Source organism: Salvelinus alpinus, chromosome 19, assembly GCF_045679555.1.
Source record: "Salvelinus alpinus chromosome 19, SLU_Salpinus.1, whole genome shotgun sequence".
NCBI classification, from domain to species: Eukaryota; Metazoa; Chordata; class Actinopteri; order Salmoniformes; family Salmonidae; genus Salvelinus; species Salvelinus alpinus.
In genome coordinates, this window is record NC_092104.1 from 6,919,881 (window position 1) to 6,943,435 (window position 23,555).

At 43.5% G+C, this 23,555-nt stretch overlaps 1 protein-coding gene across 1 annotated transcript in view; it reads right to left on the reverse strand.

Moving 5' to 3' along the window:
- Positions 1-23,555, reverse strand: part of fras1 (Fraser extracellular matrix complex subunit 1) — a 229,565-nt gene that overhangs the window by 169,385 nt on the left and 36,625 nt on the right. Inside the window, exons 11-14 of the mRNA XM_071354262.1 lie at positions 22,758-22,901; positions 16,183-16,323; positions 15,638-15,778; positions 8,423-8,602 (exon numbers count right to left, since the gene is read on the reverse strand). Coding sequence (XP_071210363.1) covers positions 8,423-8,602; positions 15,638-15,778; positions 16,183-16,323; positions 22,758-22,901 — 606 coding nt within the window. The remainder of the gene's footprint in view (positions 1-8,422; positions 8,603-15,637; positions 15,779-16,182; positions 16,324-22,757; positions 22,902-23,555) is intronic.

Here is a 23,555-nt window from a genome sequence, read left to right on the forward strand (position 1 = left end):
AATCAGTCCCTGGTAGAGGGAGAGAGCTGTCCCAGGTCTGAATCAGTCCCTGGTAGAGGGAGAGAGCTGTCCCAGGTCTGAATCAGTCCCTGAGTAGAGGGAGAGAGCTCTCCCAGGTCTGATTCAGTCCCTGGTAGAGTTAGAGAGCTCTCCCAGGTCTGAATCAGTCCCTGGTAGAGGGAGAGAGCTGTCCCAGGTCTGAATCAGTCCTTGGTAGAGGGAGAGAGCTATCCCAGGTCTGAATCAGTCCCTGGTAGAGAGGGAGAGAGCTGTCCCAGGTCTGAATCAGTCCATTGTAGAGGGAGAGAGCTATCCCAGGTCTGAATCAGTCCCTGGTAGAGGGAGAGAGCTCTCCCAGGTCTGAATCAGTCCCTGAGTAGAGGGAGAGAGCTCTCCCAGGTCTGAATCAGTCCCTGGTAGAGGTAGAGAGCTCTCCCAGGTCTGATTCAGTCCCTGGTAGAGGGAGAGGGCTGTCCCAGGTCTGAATAAGTCCCTGAGTAGAGGGAGAGAGCTGTCCCGGGTCTGAATCAGTCCCTGGTAGAGGTAGAGAGCTGCCCCAGGTCTGAATCAGTCCCTGGTAGAGGTGTAGAGCTCTCCCAGGTCTGAATCAGTCCCTGAGTAGAGGGAGAGAATGAAACCCAGCTGTGTTTCAGGATATAATAACCTGAATTAACACAGAGCACCACTTAGCCCTCAACACTGGCCATCACGGTCCACACACACACGAGTGTGTTGACAATGGAACAGACGGAACTACAGGCTGGAATTTTCTCATAAAGACACCCGATCTCTATCGCTGTGTGTGTGTGTGTGTGTGTGGCACCGCCCCTCCAGACAGGAGCCTAGAGGAAGCTCAGCATCTGTCTGGACATGCTCTTAAAACACAATAGACCCCATTGATGTTTTCAGGACACAAACACCCTGCAGACAGACACACACACACACACACACACACACACACACACACACACACACACACACACACACACACACACACACACACACACACACACACACACACACACACACACACACACACACACACACACACACACACACACACACACACACACACACACACCGCTGGCAATTAGACTACACCTTGACAGTGAACCCATTGAACCCAACCTCAGGAGACTGAAAAGATTTGGCATGGGTCTCCAGATCCTCAAAATGTTCTACAGCTGCACCATCGAGAGCATCCTGACCAGTTGCATCACCACCTGGTATGGCAACTGCTCGGCATCCAACCTCAAGGACCTACAGAGGGTAGGTGGCCAAGGTTCCTGCCATCCAGGACCTATACACCAGGCGGTGTCAGAGGAAGGCCCAAAATCCTGTCAAAGACTCCAGTCACCCAAGGCATAGACTGTTATCTCTGCTACCGCACGGCAAGCGGTACCGAAGCGCCAAGTCTAGGTCAAAAAGGCACTTTAACAGCTTCTGCCCCCAAGCCATAAGACTGCTGAACAATTATTCAAATGGCCATCCGGACTATTTGTATTGACCCCCCCCCCCTTTGTTTTTACAACGCTGGTACTCGCTGTTAATTATCTATGCATAGTCACTTTACCCCTACCTACATGTACAAATTAACTCGACTAAGACTGACTCAGTACCGGTACCCCCTGTATATAGCCTCGTTATTGTTATTTTATTGTGTTACTTTATTTAACTTTAGTTTATTTAGAAAATATTTTCTTAACTCTATTTTCTTAAAACTGCATTGTTGGTTAAGGGCTTGTAAGTAAGCATTTCGTGGTAAGGTTTACACCTGTTGTATTCAGCGCATGTGACAAATACAATTTAATTTGATTTGATTTGTTGGCCTCATACTAGATTAGACTCAATAGTCTGGAATCAAGTGTATAGTCTGGAATCAAGTGAATAGTCTGGTATCAAGTGAATAGTCTGGAATCAAGTGAATAGTCTGGAATCAAGTGAATAGTCTGGAATCAAGTGAATAGTCTGGTATCAAGTGAATAGTCTGGAATCAAGTGAATAGTCTGGAATCAAGTGTATAGTCTGGAATCAAGTGTATAGTCTGGAATCAAGTGAATAGTCTGGAATCAAGTGAATAGTCTGGAATCAAGTGAATAGTCTGGAATCAAGTGAATAGTCTGGTATCAAGTGAATAGTCTGGAATCAAGTGAATAGTCTGGAATCAAGTGAATAGACAAATTATATATCATTCCAAATGGCACCCAATCCCCTATATAGGGAGGGCCCTGGTCAAAAATAATGCACTGTGTGCAAGGGGGATCAGTGTGTTGCTAACAGCTTAGCTTCCTCCACTGTAACGGGGGTCAGTGTGTTGCTAACAGCTTAGCTTCCTCCACTGTAACGGGGGTCAGTGTGGTGCTAACAGCTTAGCTTCCTTCACTGTAACGGGGGTCAGGGTGGTGCTAACAGCTTAGCTTCCTCCACTGTAACGAGGGTCAGTGTGTTGCTAACAGCTTAGCTTCCTCCACTGTAACGGGGATCAGTGTGTTGCTAACAGCTGAGCTTCCTTCACTGTAACGGGGATCAGTGTGGTGCTAACAGCTTAGCTTCCTCCACTGTAACAAGGGTCAGTGTGTTGCTAACAGCTTAGCTTCCTCCACTGTAACGGGGGATCAGTGTGGTGCTAACAGCTTAGCTTCCTCCACTGTAACGGGGGTCAGTGTGTTGCTAACAGCTTAGCTTCCTCCACTGTAACGGGGGTCAGTGTGGTGCTAACAGCTTAGCTTCCTCCACCGTAACGGGGGTCAGTATGTTGCTAACAGCTTAGCTTCCTCCACTGTAACGGGGGTCAGTGTGTTGCTAACAGCTTAGCTTCCTCCACTGTAACGGGGGTCAGTGTGTTGCTAACAGCTTAGCTTCCTCCACTGTAACGGGGATCAGTGTGTTGCTAACAGCTTAGCTTCCTCCACTGTAACGGGGGTCAGTGTGGTGCTAACAGCTTAGCTTCCTCCACTGTAACGGGGGTCAGTGTGTTGCTAACAGCTTAGCTTCCTCCACTGTAACGGGGGTCAGTGTGTTGCTAACAGCTTAGCTTCCTCCACTGTAACGGGGGTCAGTGTGGTGCTAACAGCTTAGCTTCCTCCACCGTAACGGGGGTCAGTATGTTGCTAACAGCTTAGCTTCCTCCACTGTAACGGGGGTCAGTGTGTTGCTAACAGCTTAGCTTCCTCCACTGTAACGGGGGTCAGTGTGTTGCTAACAGCTTAGCTTCCTCCACTGTAACGGGGGTCAGTGTGGTGCTAACAGCTTAGCTTCCTCCACTGTAACGGGGGTCAGTGTGTTGCTAACAGCTTAGCTTCCTCCACTGTAACGGGGGTCAGTGTGGTGCTAACAGCTTAGCTTCCTCCACTGTAACGGGGGTCAGTGTGGTGCTAACAGCTTAGCTTCCTCCACTGTAACGGGGGTCAGTGTGTTGCTAACAGCTTAGCTTCCTCCACTGTAACGGGGGTCAGTGTGTTGCTAACAGCTTAGCTTCCTCCACTGTAACGGGGGTCAGTGTGTTGCTAACAGCTTAGCTTCCTCCACTGTAACGGGGGTCAGTGTGGTGCTAACAGTTTAGCTTCCTCCACTGTAACGGGGGTCAGTGTGTTGCTAACAGCTTAGCTTCCTCCACTGTAACGGGGTCAGTGTGGTGCTAACAGCTTAGCTTCCTCCACCGTAACGGGGGTCAGTGTGTTGCTAACAGCTTAGCTTCCTCCACTGTAACGGGGGTCAGTGTGTTGCTAACATCTTAGCTTCCTCCACTGTAACGGGGGTCAGTGTGGTGCTAACAGCTTAGCTTCCTCCACTGTAACGGGGGTCAGTGTGTTGCTAACAGCTTAGCTTCCTCCACTGTAACGGGGGTCAGTGTGGTGCTAACAGTTTAGCTTCCTCCACTGTAACGGGGGTCAGTGTGTTGCTAACAGCTTAGCTTCCTCCACTGTAACGGGGGTCAGTGTGTTGATAACAGCTTAGCTTCCTCCACTGTAACGGGGTCAGTGTGGTGCTAACAGCTTAGCTTCCTCCACTGTAACGGGGGATCAGTGTGTTGCTAACAGCTTAGCTTCCTCCACTGTAACGAGGGTCAGTGTGTTGCTAACAGCTTATCTTCCTCCACTGTAACGGGGGATCAGTGTGTTGCTAACAGCTTAGCTTCCTCCACTGTAACGGGGGATCAGTGTGTTGCTAACAGCTGAGCTTCCTCCACTGTAACGGGGGGTCAGTGTGGTGCTAACAGCTTAGCTTCCTCCACTGTAACGGGGGTCAGTGTGGTGCTAACAGCTTAGCTTCCTCCACTGTAACGGGGGATCAGTGTGTTGCTAACAGCTTAGCTTCCTCCACTGTAACGGGGGATCAGTGTGTTGCTAACAGCGTATCTTCCTCCACTGTAACGGGGGTCAGTGTGTTGCTAACAGCTGAGCTTCCTCCACTGTAACGGGGGTCAGTGTACTGCTAACAGCTGAGCTTCCTCCACTGTAACGGGGGTCAGTGTGGTGCTAACAGCTTAGCTTCCTCCACTGTAACGGGGGTCAGTGTGGTGCTAACAGCTTAGCTTCCTCCACTGTAACGGGGGATCAGTGTGATGCTAACAGCTTAGCTTCCTCCACTGTCTGACTGCCTCATACTGGGATGGAACCAGTGATCCTCTGCTTCTCAACACACATTACAGTCCTCCTTGACAATGTTGCAATGGGTTGAGTCATGCAAAAGGCACCGATTCCACCGGCTCCATACACAACGTTTCAAGCTAGCTGTGGAGTGAGCTTACAACAACGTGTTTAACTCTGTTATGCAGTATATAGAGAACAGGGAGCCGTTTGGGAATGCAACCTTAAACGAGAAGTTTTCTTTTTTTAAACCAATCCTCTATGTTTGATGTAAATAGAATGATATAGAGGGTCCAGATTTTTTTTTTGTGATTTCACTTGTTTTTGAGAAACTCACCCCAAACAGAAAATCACTTCCTCATCCTCGTTGTTCAGTATAGGGGCCCTGAAAAAAACATGTTCGAAGGCTCCAAATTCACCCAAATAAATAATTTTAGAAACGGCAAAGCTCTCAGTACAGTGACGCAGGTCTTTAGATGTTGTACACATGAAAGTGTGTCATTCGGAACTTCATCCGCAACGTTATACTCCATTTTGTGCGACTCAAACCAGTTTTCCCTTTCCAGTTGTTCCATTCTCCGTGTAGCCTGCTGCTACAGGTAATTGCCTAAAATAGATGAAACACCAGCATAACATGTCTTAAAAGGGCATTGGCCCTCCTCCATGCCGTTTCTAAAAGGACATATGTGGGTGTTTTTGGAGTCTTTGTTCATATTTTTTAGTCAAGTGATTTGCTGTTTGGGGTGAGTTTCTCAAAAACAAGTGAAATCACTAAAAAGGTGTCTGGACCCTTCTATAGCATTCCATTTATATCAAACATTGAGATTTGGTTGTTAAAAAATGTAATGTCTTCTTTAATACTCCAATCCATCTATCCAGAGCAGACTCACTATCCAGAGCAGACTCACTATCCAGAGCAGACTCACTATCCAGAGCAGACTCACTATCCAGAGCACACTCACTATCCAGAGCAGACTCACTATCCAGAGCAGATTCACTATCCAGAGCAGACTCACTATCCAGAGCACACTCACTATCCAGAGCAGATTCACTATCCAGAGCAGACTCACTACCCAGAGCACACTCACCACCCAGAGCACACTCACTATCCAGAGCACACTCACTATCCAGAGCAGATTCACTATCCAGAGCAGATTCACTATCCAGAGCAGACTCACTATCCAGAGCACACTCACTACCCAGAGCAGACTCACTATCCAGAGCAGACACACTATCCAGAGCACACTCACTACCCAGAGCACACTCACTATCCAGAGCAGATTCACTATCCAGAGCAGACTCACTACCCAGAGCACACTCACTATCCAGAGCACAATCACTATCCAGAGCAGACTCACTATCCAGAGCACACTCACTATCCAGAGCAGATTCACTATCCAGAGCAGACTCACTACCCAGAGCACACTCACTATCCAGAGCACAATCACTATCCAGAGCAGATTCACTATCCAGAGCAGACTCACTATCCAGAGCACACTCACTACCCAGAGCACACTCACTATCCAGAGCAGATTCACTATCCAGAGCAGATTCACTATCCAGAGCAGACTCACTATCCAGAGCACACTCCCTATCCAGAGCACACTCACTATCCAGAGCACAATCACTATCCAGAGCAGATTCACTATCCAGAGCAGACTCACTATCCAGAGCACACTCACTACCCAGAGCAGACTCACTATCCAGAGCAGACTCACTACCCAGAGCACACTCACTATCCAGAGCAGATTCACTATCCAGAGCAGACTCACTACCCAGAGCACAATCACTATCCAGAGCAGATTCACTATCCAGAGCAGACTCACTATCCAGAGCACACTCACTACCCAGAGCAGACTCACTACCCAGAGCAGACTCACTACCCAGAGCACACTCACTATCCAGAGCAGATTCACTATCCAGAGCACACTCACTACCCAGAGCACACTCACTATCCAGAGCACACTCACTATCCAGAGCACACTCACTATCCAGAGCACACTCACTATCCAGAGCACACTCACTATCCAGAGCACACTCACTACCCAGAGCACACTCACTATCCAGAGCACACTCACTACCCAGAGCAGATTCACTATCCAGAGCACACTCACTACCCAGAGCACACTCACTACCCAGAGCACACTCACTATCCAGAGCAGACTCACTATCCAGAGCACACTCACTATCCAGAGCACACTCACTATCCAGAGCACACTCACTATCCAGAGCACACTCACTACCCAGAGCACACTCACTACCCAGAGCACACTCACTATCCAGAGCACACTCACTATCCAGAGCACACTCACTACCCAGAGCACACTCACTATCCAGAGCACACTCACTATCCAGAGCAGACTCACTACCCAGAGCAGATTCACTATCCAGAGCACAATCACTACCCAGAGCAGATTCACTATCCAGAGCACACTCACTATCCAGAGCACACTCACTACCCAGAGCACACTCACTATCCAGAGCACACTCACTATCCAGAGCAGACTCACTACCTAGAGCAGATTCACTATCCAGAGCACAATCACTACCCAGAGCAGATTCACTATCCAGAGCACACTCACTACCCAGAGCACACTCACTACCCAGAGCACACTCACTACCCAGAGCACACTCACTATCCAGAGTAAACAAATTGAGGTAGGTCTATCTGGATCAACTCTGAGCCATTTCTGTCATGCTGCGTACGAAACAGTTATAAGCTCAAACTCTCGTATTGTGGGTTTTGAAGCTCAACATATTTACATCTCTCTGACACTTTCATTCTACCGTTGCACCACATGAAGGGATTTAGAAATAAATTAGGACAATGTTTAAACAATTCAATAAACAACAGATAGTAATATTTAGCTCCTCCGGAAAGACAAGTACTCTAACTGGGTCAGGAAGATATGTAGTTTACTGTTGCACAGTTTACTCTGCAATTAGCATAATAGCTAGCTGAGTTTGTGATTTGTGAGTGGTAGGGGAAGAGTTCTAGGGAAATCCAGCTGTGGAAAGACTATAAACAGGAGGACTACTAGTTATCTCTAAGCCCGAAGGAAATGGTGGTACTGAGAAAGAGAACATTGCTGGTGTGTGTGTTTGTGTCTCACACATACTGGCCTTCACTCCCTAATGATAGGCTGAGTGTATGTGTGTGTGTGTCAGAGATAGCTGTATTCATAACACACACTGGTCTTGGCCATGTTCTGTTATAATCTCCACCCGGCACAGTCAGAAGAGGACTGACCACCCCTCAGAGCCTGGTTCCTCTCTAGGTTTCTTCCTAGGTTTTGGCCTTTCTAGGGAGTTTTTCCCAGCCACCGTGCTTCTACATCTGCATGCTGTTTGCGGGTTTTCGGCTGGGTTTCTGTACAGCACTTTGTAACATCAGCTGATGTAAGAAGAGCTTTATAAATACATTTGATTTGATTGATTGATCGTTGTCAGTCGTAGGAAATACTGCCAGATATACAGTATGGGAGACGTGGGGACTGAGGTGTCTGAGACATAGTTATGGTATGTTTTGTATAATATGTGTAATGTTGATAGTATGTGTAACCACCAAATCAACCCGACACTGAGCGGAAATGATGCCGCTATCAGACCCTACTGGAGAAACTACTTCGAGAACACTGATGTGCTGATTTACGTCATCGACAGTGCAGACAGAAAAAGATTTGATCAGATGTTATCTCATTTCCCAAATGGTTAAAGGGATAGTGTGAGATTTTGGGCAATTAAGACCTTTTTTCACCATCAGTGTTCTCCAGTAGGGTCTGATCTCCTCCCCCCCCCCCCCCCCCCCCCCCATGAACACATAATCTACTTGCCTCTGCAGGTGTGTAGAGCATCCAGGTAGAAGCGAGCGGGACATCTGTCCACACACACTCCGTGTGGTGTTGCTCTGTGTGTGTGACTGTTCTGCGGCAGAAGGGCCTCCTCTGGTTTGAGACACCTCAGACAGTCAGAGGCCAGAGGACCTAGACATCCCCTACAAGACGGATGGCAGACTGCGGAGAGAGAGAGAAAACCACTTTAGTCAGACTTCCCTCACACACACACACACACACACACTCACACTCAGACTCACACACACACTCACAACGATAGGTGGTACACTACAGTAGGGGAAATGGTAGGGTGGAGGTGTTAAAAACAAACGACTTCTGAATACATATTTTAGGGATATGTACCGAAATTAACAGAACCATTATTTTTTTGTTCCGTTCCACTGTTCCCGACCTGCAAAATAAAGTTCTGAACCGGTTCGAACCCCTAAAAAGTAATGGTTTACACCGTTCCTTTCTGTTCCTTTTAAAATGTCTGAAATCTGTATTTTCTTTTGTTTTTTTACATAGCTCGACATTAAATGACTTTACCAATCAGTGCGGAGAGAGCAGTTTGCTATGGAGCAGGCAAGCTAGAGTTTACATACACGATGGACAGACACGGGTAGGGAGTGAGAAGAAAGTTAGATGTTGCAGGTGGGGAGAGAGTGAGAGAAGGTGGAGGAGGAGGCTTGACTTGAAGCGCTGGGTATCTCGTTATGAAATGCATTATCTGATGTTTAGGAGTTGTCTTAACGTTGGACCAACAAGCTTGTGAGTGCAGAACGGCACCAGAATGAAAAACACGTCTTACGTTTTTGTCGTTAATAAATCCAACGTTAAACGTGATAACTATAGTATCTGTAACTTGCATTTAAAAAGCTAATTCATTCATTCTCTAATTATAAATCTCTCCCTAATTTCTGAATCACGCTTGTAACATCAGTAGGTTACTGTAGCCTATGCTTCAGAGGGGCAGGTTTCCTATACATACACTGGCAAATATTTTCAGCTGGCAGGCTGACACTGGAATACGTTTCTGTCTACTAAATTACGTAAATGTAAACATCATGTGAATGACAGTGAAGGCTTTGCATAGATGCCTTGTTTTTTGTGGGACAGAAAAAAATGCCAGGAATGTAAAATAACATTATTAACTTCTCTAGGATAGGGGGCAGCATTTTCACGTTTGGATGAAAAGCATACCCAAATTCAACTGCCAGCTACTCATCCCCAGAAGATAAGATATGCATATTGTTAGTAGATTTGGATAGAAAACACTCTGAAGTTTCTAAAACTGTTTGAATCATGTCTGTGAGTATAACATTACTTATTTAGCAGGCGAAACCCCGAGGACAAACCATTCAGAATTTTCTTTTTTGAGGTCACTCTTTTCAATGGATTTTCATTGGGAATACAGATTTCTAATTGACCTTCTTGCAGTTCCTACCGCTTCCACTGGATGTCAACAGTCTTTAGAAATTGGTTGAGGGTTTTTCCTTTGTGTAATGAAGAAGTACGGCCATTTTGAATCAGGGTCACTTGTTGTGTCCTGTTTGTTAGAGGCGCATGACCAGAAGGCTAGCTACAGTTTATTTTAATCCTGTATTGAACACAGATCATCCCATCTTCAATTTTATCGATTATTTACGGAAAAAAATACCTAAAGTTGTATTACAAAAGTAGTTTGAAATGTTTTGGCAAAGTTTACAGGTAACTTTTGAGATATTTTGTAGTCACGTTTCACAATTTGGAACCGGTGTTTTTCTGGATCAAACGCGCCAAATAAATGGACATTTTGGATATATATCGACGGAATTAATCGAACAAAAGGACCATTTGTGATGTTTATGGGACATATTGGAGTGCCAACAACAGAAGCTCGTCAAAGGTAAGGCATGAATTATATTTTTTACTTCTGCGTTTTGTGTCGCGCCTGCAGGGTTGAAATATGCTTCTCTCTCTGTTTACTATAGTGCTATCCTCAGATAATAGCATTGTTTGCTTTCGCCGAAAAGCCTATTTGAATTCTGACATGTTGGCTGGATTCACAACCAGTGTAGCTTTAATTTGGTATCTTTCATGTGTGATTTAATGAAAGTTTGATTTTTATAGTAATTTATTTGAATATGGCGCTCTGCATATTCTCTGGCTTTTAGCCAAGTGAGACAGTAGCGTCCCGCCTAAACTCAGATTTTGGGATATAAATATGAACTTTACCGAACAAAACATACATGTATTGTGTAACATGACGTCCTATGAGTGTCATCTGATGAAGATCATCAAAGGTTAGTGATGAATTTTATCTCTATTTCTGCTTTTTGTTACTCCTCTCTTTGGCTGGAAAAATGGCTGTGTTTTTCTGTAGCTATGTACTGACCTAACATAATCGTTTGGTGTGCTTTCGCCGTAAATCCTTTTTGAAATCAGACATGTTGGCTGGATTCACAACAAGTGTAGCTTTAATTTGGTGTCTTTCATGTGTGATTTCATGAAAGTTTGATTTTTATAGTAATTTATTTGAATTTGGCGCTCTGCATTTTTACTGGCTTTTGGCCAAGTGGGACGTTAGCGTCCCACATATCCCAGAGAAGTTAAGCGGTTCCCATGCTTTCAAATAACGGTTCTGTTCCTGAACAGTATAGATCAACCATGTCATCATGCAACAGACGTCATCAGAGTACTGCCAACACTCGGTTTGTTATTTTTATGATATAGTTTTCATTAAATCGTTTTTAATCATAGCTAAAGTTTCTGTTGCTTCTGATTCCGTGACGCCTTTACGGCTGAGACCGCAAGTTTGTGTCCTGGATTCCTGTTAAGTAGCAGTTAGCTGCTAGCAGATTCCTGTTAAGTAGCAGTTAGCTGCTAGCAGATTCCTTTTAAGTAGCAGTTAGCTGCTAGAATATTCCTGTTAAGGGATCAGGCCCCCTTTTCTCCATTTCCGCCCCTGTTAAGGGATCAGGCCCCTTTTTCTCCAATGACATGCCCAAAGCAAACTGCCTGTAGCTCAGGCCCTGAAGCCAGGATATGCATATTATTGGTACCATTTGAAAGAAAACACTTTGAAGTTTGTAGAAATGTTAAAATAATGTAGGAGAATATAACACAATAGATATGGTAGGTGAAAATCCAAAGAAAAACCAACCAGATTTTTTTTGTTTGAGAGACCATCCTCTTAGAAATGCAAGAGAATTGTAAAATAGCTCCCTGGATGCAATTCATATGGCTTCCTTAGGGTGTCAGCAGTCTATGTTCAAAGTTTCAGGCTTGTAACTTCAAAAACTAATAAGAAATAAGAGTTTTTGTATGAAGACATAGTCTTGAAAATCTGTCATCGCGCGCCATGATGAAGTTGCGTGCCATGATGAAGTTGCGCACCTGCTAAAATCGGTTTCCTATTGAACATACTTCTTCCGAAAGATATATTATAGGTTGATTACATTTTAGGGTGTCTGAGGAGCAAATACAAACGTATTTTAACTTGTTGAAACAAAGTTTAGGGGTAGATTTTCGGTTCCTTTCTCTGCAATTTGAAGGAGTGGATTACTCAAATCGATGGTGCCAACTATACAGACTTTTTGGGATATAAAAAATGATTTTATCTAACAAAACGACACTACATGTTATCTCTGGGAGCCTTTAGATGAAAAATCAGAGGAAGATTTTCAAAAAGTAAGTGAATATTTAATCTTTATATGTGAATGTATGAAACCTGTGTAAAGCTCGTCGTATGAAGTAGACCAAGGTGCAGCGTGGTACGTGTTCATGATACATTATTTACTCAGAAAACCCAAACAAAACAACAAAAGAATAACGAACGTCACGTTCTGAAGGCTTTTCAGAGCTAACAAATAACAACATCCCACAACCTAAGGTGGCAAAACAGGCTGCCTAAGTATGATTCCCAATCAGAGACAACGATAGACAGCTGTCCCTAATTGAGAACCATACCCGGCCAAAACATAGAAACACAAAACATAGAATGCCCACCCCACATCACACCCTGACCTAACTAGCCAAATAGAGAAATAAAACATCTCTCTAAGGTCAGGGCGTGACAACCTGTGCCGGTAGAAAAAATATTTTAATGTGGGGGCGCCGTCCTCAAACAATCACATGGCATGTTTTCACTGTAATAGCTACTGTAAATTGGACAATGTAGTTAGATTAACAATAATTTAAGCTTTCAGCTGATATAAGACACTTATATGTACCTAAATGTGTAACCGCTATAATAACTGTTAGAATTTATTTGAATTACGCACCCTCCAGTTTGACCGGAAAATGACCCGCTAACGGGACACCCATCCCTAAGAAGTTTTAAGTAGCAGTTACTATATCTGCTAGCAGACTCCTGTTAAGTAGCAGTCAGCTGCTAGCAATGTTAGCCCACCAGTGTTTTGATCCACGGCTGGAAATCATTTCCACACAATCAAGACGAAGATAAGGTGGATACGGTGGAAAATGGACAGGAATTTGGCTGCCCTAAATGCACCATGTTCAAGCATCTTTTGGGAAAAGATCCTGTGGCAGTTTGCTCGGCTACGAGAAAAGGAAAACTTGCTTTCTAAGTACACCGACCTTGCTGTAACCCAGGCAAACCTAATCTCAGTTTTAAATGCCTCCAATACCAAAGCTGTCGATGAGTTGGGTGGCGTTGATCTAACTCAATCCAACGGACAGATATTAAGGTCTATTATAGATATTATAGATATTATTAAACTCCTCGGCCCCATGGGAGACTGGACACTCGCAAGGTGTAGGAAATTGGGGAGGCAGTCTGGCCACCTATCTATCTGTGAAGATCTGATCCAGCTATCAAACAGCTATGGGTCTGTCTACAGTCTGTGCACCAACGAAGGTCCAATGTCACCCAGGAGCCCGTGTCCATGACAACAACTCTCTCCTGCCCACGGTTCAGGCCAACTACTCCAATATTGACACCATCGTCACTCACGTAGGTTTTAACGACCTTCGTTTTAGGCGATCTGAAAAAACTGTGGGAGGACTACATAAAAATTTTAAAGACCCTCGCTTGCACAGGGAAGAAAATAATTATCTTTGGCCCCCTCCTGTGCTACTCGCTTCTCTCTTTTTAAAAGAGACGGGATTCACCCTAACACAAGGGATTCCAGGATTCTTTCCTGAAACATTGCAAACTGTTTTAGAGTCAGACAGTGTTTTTTAGTGGTTCAGTTTGTATTGTTATTCTTTAGTTTTTTTATCCTCTTATGTTTGTTGTGTAATAAATATTTAAGTTTTTATTTCCATTGTTTGTATTCGTTTTTTCCTGTGAAGCATATTGTGTTGCATTCCACGTATGAAATGTGCTGTATAAATAAAGCTTGGTTCTGATTCTGTTCCCTCTAGTGGTGTGGGGGCTGTGCTTTGGCAAAGTGGGTGGGGTTATATCCTGCCTGTTTGGCCCTGTCCGGGGTTATCATCGGATGGTGTCACTGATATCTCCTGACCCCTCCTGTCTCAGCCTCCAGTATTTATGCTGCAGTATTTTATGTGTCGGGGGGCTAGGGTCAGTCTGTTATATCTGGAGTATTTCTCCTGTTTTATCCGGTGTCCTGTGTGAATTTAAGTATGCTCTCTCTAATTCTCTCTTTCTTTCTTTCTTTCTTTCTCTCTCTCTGAGAACCTGAGCCCTAGGACCATGCCTCAGGACTACCTGGCATGACTACTGCTGCTCCAGTTTCAACTGTTCTGCCTGTGGCTATGGAACCCTGACCTGTTCACTGTGATTACTATTATTTGACCATGCTGGTCATTTATGAACATTTGAACATCTTGGCCATGTTCTGTTATAATCTCCACCTGGCACAGCCAGAAGAGGACTGGCCACTCCTCATAGCCTGGTTCCTCTCTAGGTTTCTTCCAAGGTTTTGGCCTTTCTAGGGAGTTTTTCCTAGCCACCGTGCTTCTACACCTGCATTGCTTGCTGTTTGGGGTTTTAGGCTGGGTTTCTGTATAGCACTTTGATATATCAGCTGATGTCAGAAGGGCTTTATGAATACATTTGATTTGATTTTGATTCTGTTCCTGTACAAATGTCCTTATTTTCCGGTGTTCGGTACTGTTCCCTGGACCGGTTCCAAACCCTGAGTGACTTCAGAAAGTATTCACACCCCTGAACTTTTCCCACATTTTGTTGTATTACAGCCTGAATTTAAAATGGATTACATTGAAATTTGTGTCACTTCCCTGCCCCATAATGTCAAAGGGGAAGCATGTTCTTAGAAAATGTTACCCATTTTTAATAAAATGAAAAGCTAAAATGTTTTGAGTCAATAAGTATTCAACCCCTTTGTTATGGCCTAAATAATTTCAGTAGTAAAAATGTGCTTAACAAGTCACATAATAAGTTGCACGGTCTCACTCTGTGTGCAATAATAGTGTTTATCATTATTTGTGAATGACTACCTCATCTCTGTAACCCCAAACATACAATTATCTTATCAGTCGAGCAGTGAATTTCTAACACAGATTCAACCATAAAGACCAGGGAGGTTTTCCAATGGCTCGCAAAGAAGGGCACCTATTGGTAGATGGGTCAAAATAAACAGCAGACACTGAATCTCCCTTTGAGCCTGTGTTTATTTTTATTTTTATTTTTTACCAAAGCATGATGAAGTTCTATTTTTAGCTGATATGGGAATGAAAACCCAAGGAGCATTATCAAACATAATGTTTAGGATACACTGGTAAGTATATGAATATTTTCCAGGGCATATATTTTTTTAAATAAATCTGATTATTACACGTGGAGATGTGGAATGCTAAAAAGGCTAGCTAGCTTGCTATGTTTTTAGCCAGGCTGCCAGCTAGTTATTACTAGCAAGAGAAAGCGACTCTTCCATGCTTTCACAAAATGAAAATACAAAAATAATCGGCCCCTTGTGAATGGGAGTGGGACCGGCGAGGACATCATGTTACCAAAAGGTGTCCCCCTACTCCAAAAATGATTTTAGTATTTTCATTTTTGCAGACACAAAGCTTGTAGTAACCTTAAGCCCAACTCAAGCCCTAAACCCTAAAACCCTAAACCCTAAACCCCTAAACCCCAAACCCTAAACCCTAAACCGCTAAACCCCTAAACCCTAAACCCCTAAACCCCTAAACCGTAAACCTCTAAACCCTAAACCCCTAAACGCTAAACCTCTAAACCCTAAACCCCTAAACCCCTAAACCCTAGAGGAAGGCTCTTACTGTGACAGGTCTGATCCTGGTGGTACAGCCCATCTCCGCAGGTCTCCAGACACTGGTCCTGGTGTAGAGACAGTCCCTGGGAACAGAGGGTACACTGGGACACAGAGGGGCCGGAGCAGGACCAGCAGGAGCTGTGACAGGCTGAGAGTGAATAGGTCAGAGGTCAATCACACTGTTGGAGCCAATCAGGAATTTGGCGAGTTTCAACATTATAAAAACGTTGTACGGGCTAGGTTCAAGTTTCAAGTTTTTATTGTAATGTTAAATGTACAGTGAAATGCCTTTCTTGCTATCCAGCATGGTCCTACCCACATTTGTTCATGGTCCTACCCACCATGAACAAAAACCTGATTCACTAAATCAATTAATGCACTGATGAGTTGATTAGTTGAAGCAGGTATGTTAGAGCTGGGCTAGGACATAAGCCTGCCATGAAGACACAAGGGCTATAAACTATGTGCAGGTTTTGGTGCAGCCCAGAACTAATACTGAAACTGTATGAGTATGAGAGGTATTCATGTAAACTGTGTTGAGGAGTTGCTTACCTCTGCAGCGGCCATGGTCGTCTATGTAATGCTGTTCTGGACAGTGGGAAATACATTTCCCATGATGCATAGCAGAGCCCTGGGGGCAGCTCGTGCACTTGGGGTTGTCAGGGTAACAGGTAGCGCAGGACGAATCGCACGCTGTGGGGATGACACACACACACACACACACACACACACACACACACACACACACACACACACACACACACACACTTTATTTATTTAACCATTTTAAATGTATCTACAATAAAGCAGTTTAAATTTACTGCTCAACAGCATATGTGTGAGATATATTCTTTGTCACTTATAAAGGGGCTTTCACACCAGAATTGGTTTGGAGCGTTTTCCCCCCCAACTCTGGTGCGTTTACCCCCTTAGTTGGGTTCCTTTGGACTGGTGTGAGAACTCTATCCGCACTCAGGGGGGCACTGAACAACATGATACCTTGGTGAGGTTCGCTGCAGGTGAGCAAGCAGTCCAGACCAGACACAGGAAAAGAACGAGAGTGGCGCAGTGTGATTGGTTGTGTGACTGATCACATGCAGCAAAACAGCATCATAACCCGATATGACTGAAACATTCTGTGAGTAGCAGCTCATTTATGGGCTCATCCAATGCAGATTAGTTTAGGGGAGACAGGGGGCTATACCAGGGATATAGACTACTGAATATAGTTTATTCACGTCGCAGTTTCCTCCGGCATGTTGTTGGAAGACCAAAACGAAAGTGAAATGAAGATTGGGACACACAAGTGATGCTTTATAATACTCGTAGATGGATTTAACATGAGTTTTAGTTGGGGTTTGATTGACATTTGGCTAACATTATTAATGTACATGTCAATCTCTCCTGGCTCAAAGTGGAGGAGAGATTGACTTCATCACTACTTGTATTTGTGAGAGGTATTGACATGTTGAATGGACCCATGCATACCCCACAAGAGATGCCACAAGAGGTCTCTTCACAGTCCCCAAGTCCAGGACAGACTATGGGAGGCGCACAGTACTACATAGAGCCATGACTACATGGAACTCTATTCCACATCAAGTAACAGATGCAGGCAGTAGAATCATATATATTTTTTTTAAACAGATAAAAATACACCGTATGGAACAGCGGGGACTGTGAAGCAACACACATACAGACACATGCTTACACACACACATCATAACATACGCACTATATACACACGTACACATCACAGGAGGTTGGTGGCACCTTAATTGGGGAGAACGTGCTCGTGGTAATGACTGGAGCGGAACTAGTGGAACGTAACAAATACATCAAACACATGGTTTCCAGGTGTTTGATGCCATTCCATTTGCAACTGTGAGGAACGACGCTGTGAGACGAGAAGTAGGTACAGGGAGGACATTTAATGAGCAATGGGACATGGAATAGGACAGGACAGCGTCTGGACAGGGGAATAAATAACGACATCAACGCTAACACAGGGAACGAACGGGGAAGTATACAGAGATAGGGAAGGCAATCAACAAAGGGAAGGAGTCGAGGTGAGTCCAATGAGCGCTGCTGTGTGTAATGATGGTGACAGGTGTGCGTAATGAAGGGCAGCCTGGCGCCCTCGAAGGCGCCAGAGAGGGAGAGCAGGGGCAGGCGTGACAGCGCCGTTCCGGCCATTATCCGCTTAGCAGACTCCTGTGGTACACCTGGATGTTGTATTGTAGATACAGTACGTGGTAGTAGTGTAGAGGCCTGAAGAAACACACATCATGTGTTGTGAATGTGTTCTAATGTTATTAAAATTGTAGAACTGCCTTAATTTTGAAGGACCCCAGGAAGAGTAGCTGCTGCCTTAGCAGGAACTAATGGGGATCCATAATAAACCCCAGGATGAGTAGCTGCTGCCTTGGCAGGAACTAATGGGGATCCATAATAAACCCCAGGAAGAGTAGCTGCTGCCTTAGCAGGAACTAATGGGGATCCATAATTAACCCCAATAAGAGTAGCTGCTGCCTTGGCAGGAACTAATGGGGATCCATAATAAACCCCCAGGAAGAGTAGCTGCTGCCTTGGCAGGAACTAATGGAGATCCATAATAAACCCCAGGATGACTAGCTGCTGCCTTGGCAGGAAATAATGGGGATCCATAATAAACCACAGGAAGAGTAGCTGCTGCCTTGGCAGATAATACATGGGGATCCATAATAAACCACAGGAAGAGTAGCTGCTTCCTTAGCAGGAAATAATGGGGATCCATAATAAATACAAAGACAAATGTGAAACCAAGCAGACCAAATGAAACAAATTCAATGTAACAAAAAATCTAACTCTTATTGGACTTCAGCTCAAAACTATGTGTGAAAACGCCCAAAGTCAAACATACCTTTAGTATTAAACTACCTCAACAAAAGATTGCTTTACATGTATGTTAATAAGCCCATGCCAAAGAATCAATTCGTAATTCAAAATACCAATGTATTCAAACAAGCCCCTTAACTCCTGTCTCCCACAAAGATATTGATTCAATCCAATCCCTTTCCTGCACGTTGCTTAGCTTGAGGGGGAAAGAAAAGTACTCATTAAAACATCTTCTTAATAGGGGGCGCCATTTCCACTTTGTGAAAAAATAGTGCCCAAATTAAACGGCCTCGTACTCTGTTCTAGATCATATGATATGCATATTATTATTACTATTGGATAGAAAACACTCTGCAGTTTCTAAAACTGTTTGAATTATATCTGTGAGTAAAACAGAACTCATTTGGCAGGCAAACTTCCAAACAGGAAGTGAAAATTCTGAAATGGGTCTCTGTGAAAGGCTTTGCCTATTCAATTGCCTTGTATTTATGGATATGTATGCACTTCATACGCCTTCCACTAGATGTCAACAGGCAGTAGAACGTTGAATGAGGTGTCTAGCCTGATGTGGGACCGAATGAGAGCTTTTGGAGTGACAGGTCAGCCATATTGGCAGTATTTTGCTGCGCACCATATCGTTTTCTGCAATGCGTTAGGTAGACACGAAGAAATGCTCTGTTTGGGACGTTATTGGATATATACGAGAAAAACATCCTAAAGATGGATTTTCAACTGAGTTTGACCAGTTTATTCGACTTTTATTATGACTTTTGGAATTTTTCGTTCCATGCGTCAAACTTTCATGGACACGTGAGCTACACCATGCTAGCCAAAGTTGCTAATTCGACAGAAGAAATGGACATTCTAAAACAAAACAACAATTTATTGTGGAACTAGGACTCATGGCACTGCATTCTGATGAAAGTTCATCAAAGGTAAGAGAATATTTATGATGTTATTTCGTATTTTTGTTGAATATGTTGACTCCAACATGGTGGAGAATGGCTGAGCGCTGTCTCAGATTATTGTAAACTGTGCTTTTTACTAGTTATTTTTTTTAATCTAACACAGCGGTTGTATTAAGAACCAGTGTATCTTTAATTATATGTCCAACATGTATTTTTCAGCAAAGTTTATGATGAGTGACTCTCCAAAATTTCGTGACTCTCCAAAATTTCTCCGGACAATTTGGAGCATTTTTGCGCCATGTTCACAATGTAAAACCAGGATTTGTAGCTATAAATATGCACATTTTCGAACAAAACATAAATGTATTGTATAACATGATGTCATAAGACTGTCATCTGATGAAGTTGTTCAAAGGTCAGTGATTCATTTTATCTCTATTTGTGGGTTTTGTGAGAGCTATCTTTGCGGTGAAAAAATGGCGTTGTGTGTTGCGCTATTGTGGTGAGCTAACATAAATATATGTTGTGTTTTCGTTGTAAAACATTTAAAAAATCGGACACGTTGGCTGGATTCACAAGATGTTTATCTTTCATTTGCTGTATTGGACTTGTGATTTCATGAAATTATATTATATGATATTCCCTGTGGCGCTAGGCTAGGCTATGCTAGTCAGCGTTTCTGATGAGGAGGATCCCGGATCCGGGAGGGTGATTAAGTAGAGGTTAATCTCCATGTTGCTATAGCTACTATAATAGACTTAGGTTATATCTCCATGTTGCTATAGCTACTATAATAGACTTAGTTAGTTTATATCTCCATGTTGCTATAGCTACTATAATAGACTTAGTTAGTTTATATCTCCATGTTGCTATAGCTACTATAATAGACTTAGTTAGGTTATATCTCCATGTTGCTATAGCTACTATAATAGTCTTAGGTTATATCTCCATGTTGCTATAGCTACTATAATAGACTTAGGTTATATCTCCATGTTGCTATAGCTACTATAATAGACTTAGTTAGTTTATATCTCCATGTTGCTATAGCTACTATAATAGACTTAGGTTTTATCTCCATGTTGCTATAGCTACTATAATAGACTTAGTTAGGTTATATCTCCATGTTTCTATAGCTACTATAATAGTCTTAGGTTTTATCTCCATGTTGCTATAGCTACTATAATAGACTTAGTTAGGTTATATCTCCATGTTGCTATAGCTACTATAATAGACGTAGTTAGGTTATATCTCCATGTTTCTATAGCTACTATAATAGTCTTAGGTTTTATCTCCATGTTGCTATAGCTACTATAATAGACTTAGTTAGGTTATATCTCCATGTTGCTATAGCTACTATAATAGTCTTAGGTTTTATCTCCATGTTGCTATAGCTACTATAATAGACTTAGTTAGGTTATATCTCCATGTTTCTATAGCTACTATAATAGTCTTAGGTTTTATCTCCATGTTGCTATAGCTACTATAATAGACTTAGTTAGGTTATATCTCCATGTTGCTATAGCTACTATAATAGACGTAGTTAGGTTATATCGCCATGTTGCTATAGCTACTATAATAGTCTTAGGTTATATCTCCATGTTGCTATAGCTACTATAATAGTCTTAGGTTATATCTCCATGTTGCTATAGCTACTATAATAGACTTAGTTAGTTTATATCTCCATGTTGCTATAGCTACTATAATAGTCTTAGGTTATATCTCCATGTTCCTATAGATCCTTCAGAACTATGAAGAGAATGGCCCATCTCAACCGGTGAATAACTCCCTCACTGTGTCCCAAATGGCACCCTACATTATATATATATTCCCTCATCCCCCATGGGCCCTTGTTAAAATGAGTGCACTAAATAGGGAACAGGGGCCCTGGTTAAAATGAGTGCACTAAATAGGGAACAGGGGCCCTGGTTAAAATGAGTGCACTAAATAGGGAATAGGGGCCCTGGTTAAAATGAGTGCACTAAATAGGGAATAGGGGCCCTGGTTAAAATGAGTGCACTAAATAGGAAATAGGGGCCCTGGTTAAAATGAGTGCACTAAATTGGGAATAGGGGCCCTGGTTAAAATGAGTGCACTAAATTGGGAATAGGGTGCCGTTTGGGACATACGTCCTCACTCAGCTCAAGGCCTAGAAGGGATTTATTTTTGCTGAGTTCTACCACTCTTTTCCATCTTTTTCTTCCAAATGAGAAACAATTGATATTCATGTGGTTTATTTAAGGAGACGTGGATCCTCGTTAAGATTGCAATAAGGTATAATTAAAAACAGTTTGTTTTGTTTTGGTTGTAATAAACAGTGTGAGGAGTGCTGACTAGCCACTTTACTCATGTGGGGGAGGCTGACTACGCTCTGGTGGGTTACAGAGAAGAAAAGCGAAGTGAACAAAAAACATCCCTCTAGTTGACTTCATATGAAAACTCTATGTGGTACACACTAAGCCAGGGATGGGCAACCTTAATAGGGGTGGGGGTCACAAAAAGAAAATAGAACTCATCATGAGGAGCCGCAGTGGCTCGTGGGTCTGGGGTACCATCGTCAATACCTCGCCACCCTAAGAGCATCTTAGCAACTCCCCTCGTGACAGAGAGAAGAATAAAACATGTTTTAAAGTGCAGTTAGCCATCCCTGCACTGAACCTTATAAAACACAAACTGTAATAGTAATTTTCCTTGCGGTCAAACATGATGCACCTACATTTATTGGGAAAAACAAGTCTTTTACAAATACATTCCAGTGAGATATTATACTTTTGTGTCACCTCTACAAAAAAACAAAGATGAGGAAAAATGGCTTTAAGAGTCGTTTTAAGAACAGTAACTACAGAATTCAAATAACTCAATATGGCCGCGGGTCAACTCACCACGGAACGTTGTCCTAAACCAATGGCAGTGTCAGCTGCAGTTATGCTCACCATAACATGTTCTAGTCATTCTAGAACATTCAGGTAGCCTAGTGGTTAGACCGTTGGACTAGTAACCGGAAGGTTGCTGGATGGAATCCCCGAGCTGACACGGTAAAAATCTGTTGTTCTGCCCCTGAGCAAGGCAGTTAACCCACTGTTCCCTGAGTGCTGTGGATGTCGATTAAGGCAGCCAACCGCACCTCTCTGATTCAGAGGGGTTGGGTTAAATGTGGAAGACACATTTCAGTTGAATACATTCAGTTGGACAACTGACTAGGTATCTCCTTTTCCCTGGTACTGGTGTAAAAAGTCATTTCAATGGAGATTCTCAATTGACTTGTTTTTTAAATGTTTTTTTTGTTGTTCTAAGACGAGGCTTAATCTGTGTCTGGGAAACCATCCCAATGGATTCTGTGCTCACCATAACAGGTTCCTTGTTGTGTGTAGTAGCCTTGGTCACAGTCTGGGACACAGAGTCCATCTCTGAGGAGGTGAGACGGGTCAGAACACCACAAACAGTCCTGCTGGCTCGGCCCTGAGCACACTGAACAGGATGCATGGCAACCTGGGGGAGAGATAGAGAGAAAAATAAAGCGAGAAAGGGGGGGTGAGAGAGAGAGAGTGAGAGAGAGTCAGAGAGAGGGAGGGAGAGAGAGAGAGAGAGAGAGAGAGAGAGAGAGAGAGAGAGAGAGAGAGAGAGAGAGAGAGAGAGAGAGAGAGTCAGCGAGAGAGAGAGAGAGTCAGAGAGAGAGAGAGAGAGAGAGCGGGAGAGAGAGAGAGAGCGGGAGAGAGAGAGAGAGAGAGAGAGGGAGAGAGAGAGAGAGAGAGGGAGAGAGAGAGAGAGAGAGAGAGAGAGAGAGAGAGAGAGAGAGAGAGAGAGAAAGAGAGAGAGAGACAGAGAGAGAGAGAGAAAGAGAGAGAGAAAGAAAGAAAGAAAGAGAGAGAGAAAGAAAGAAAGAGAGAGGGAGAGAGAGAGCAAGAGAGGAAAAATATAAATATGGAGGAGATCATACACTGGATCTACTGTAGGATATACTGTAGGGTCTACTGTAGGATATACTTTAGGGTCTACTGTAGGATCTATTGTAGGATATACTGTAGGGTATACTGTAGGGTATACTGTAGGATCTACTGTGGGATCTACTGTAGGGTCTACTGTAGGGTCTACTGTAGGATATACTGTAGGATATACTGTAGGATCTACTGTAGGATCTACTGT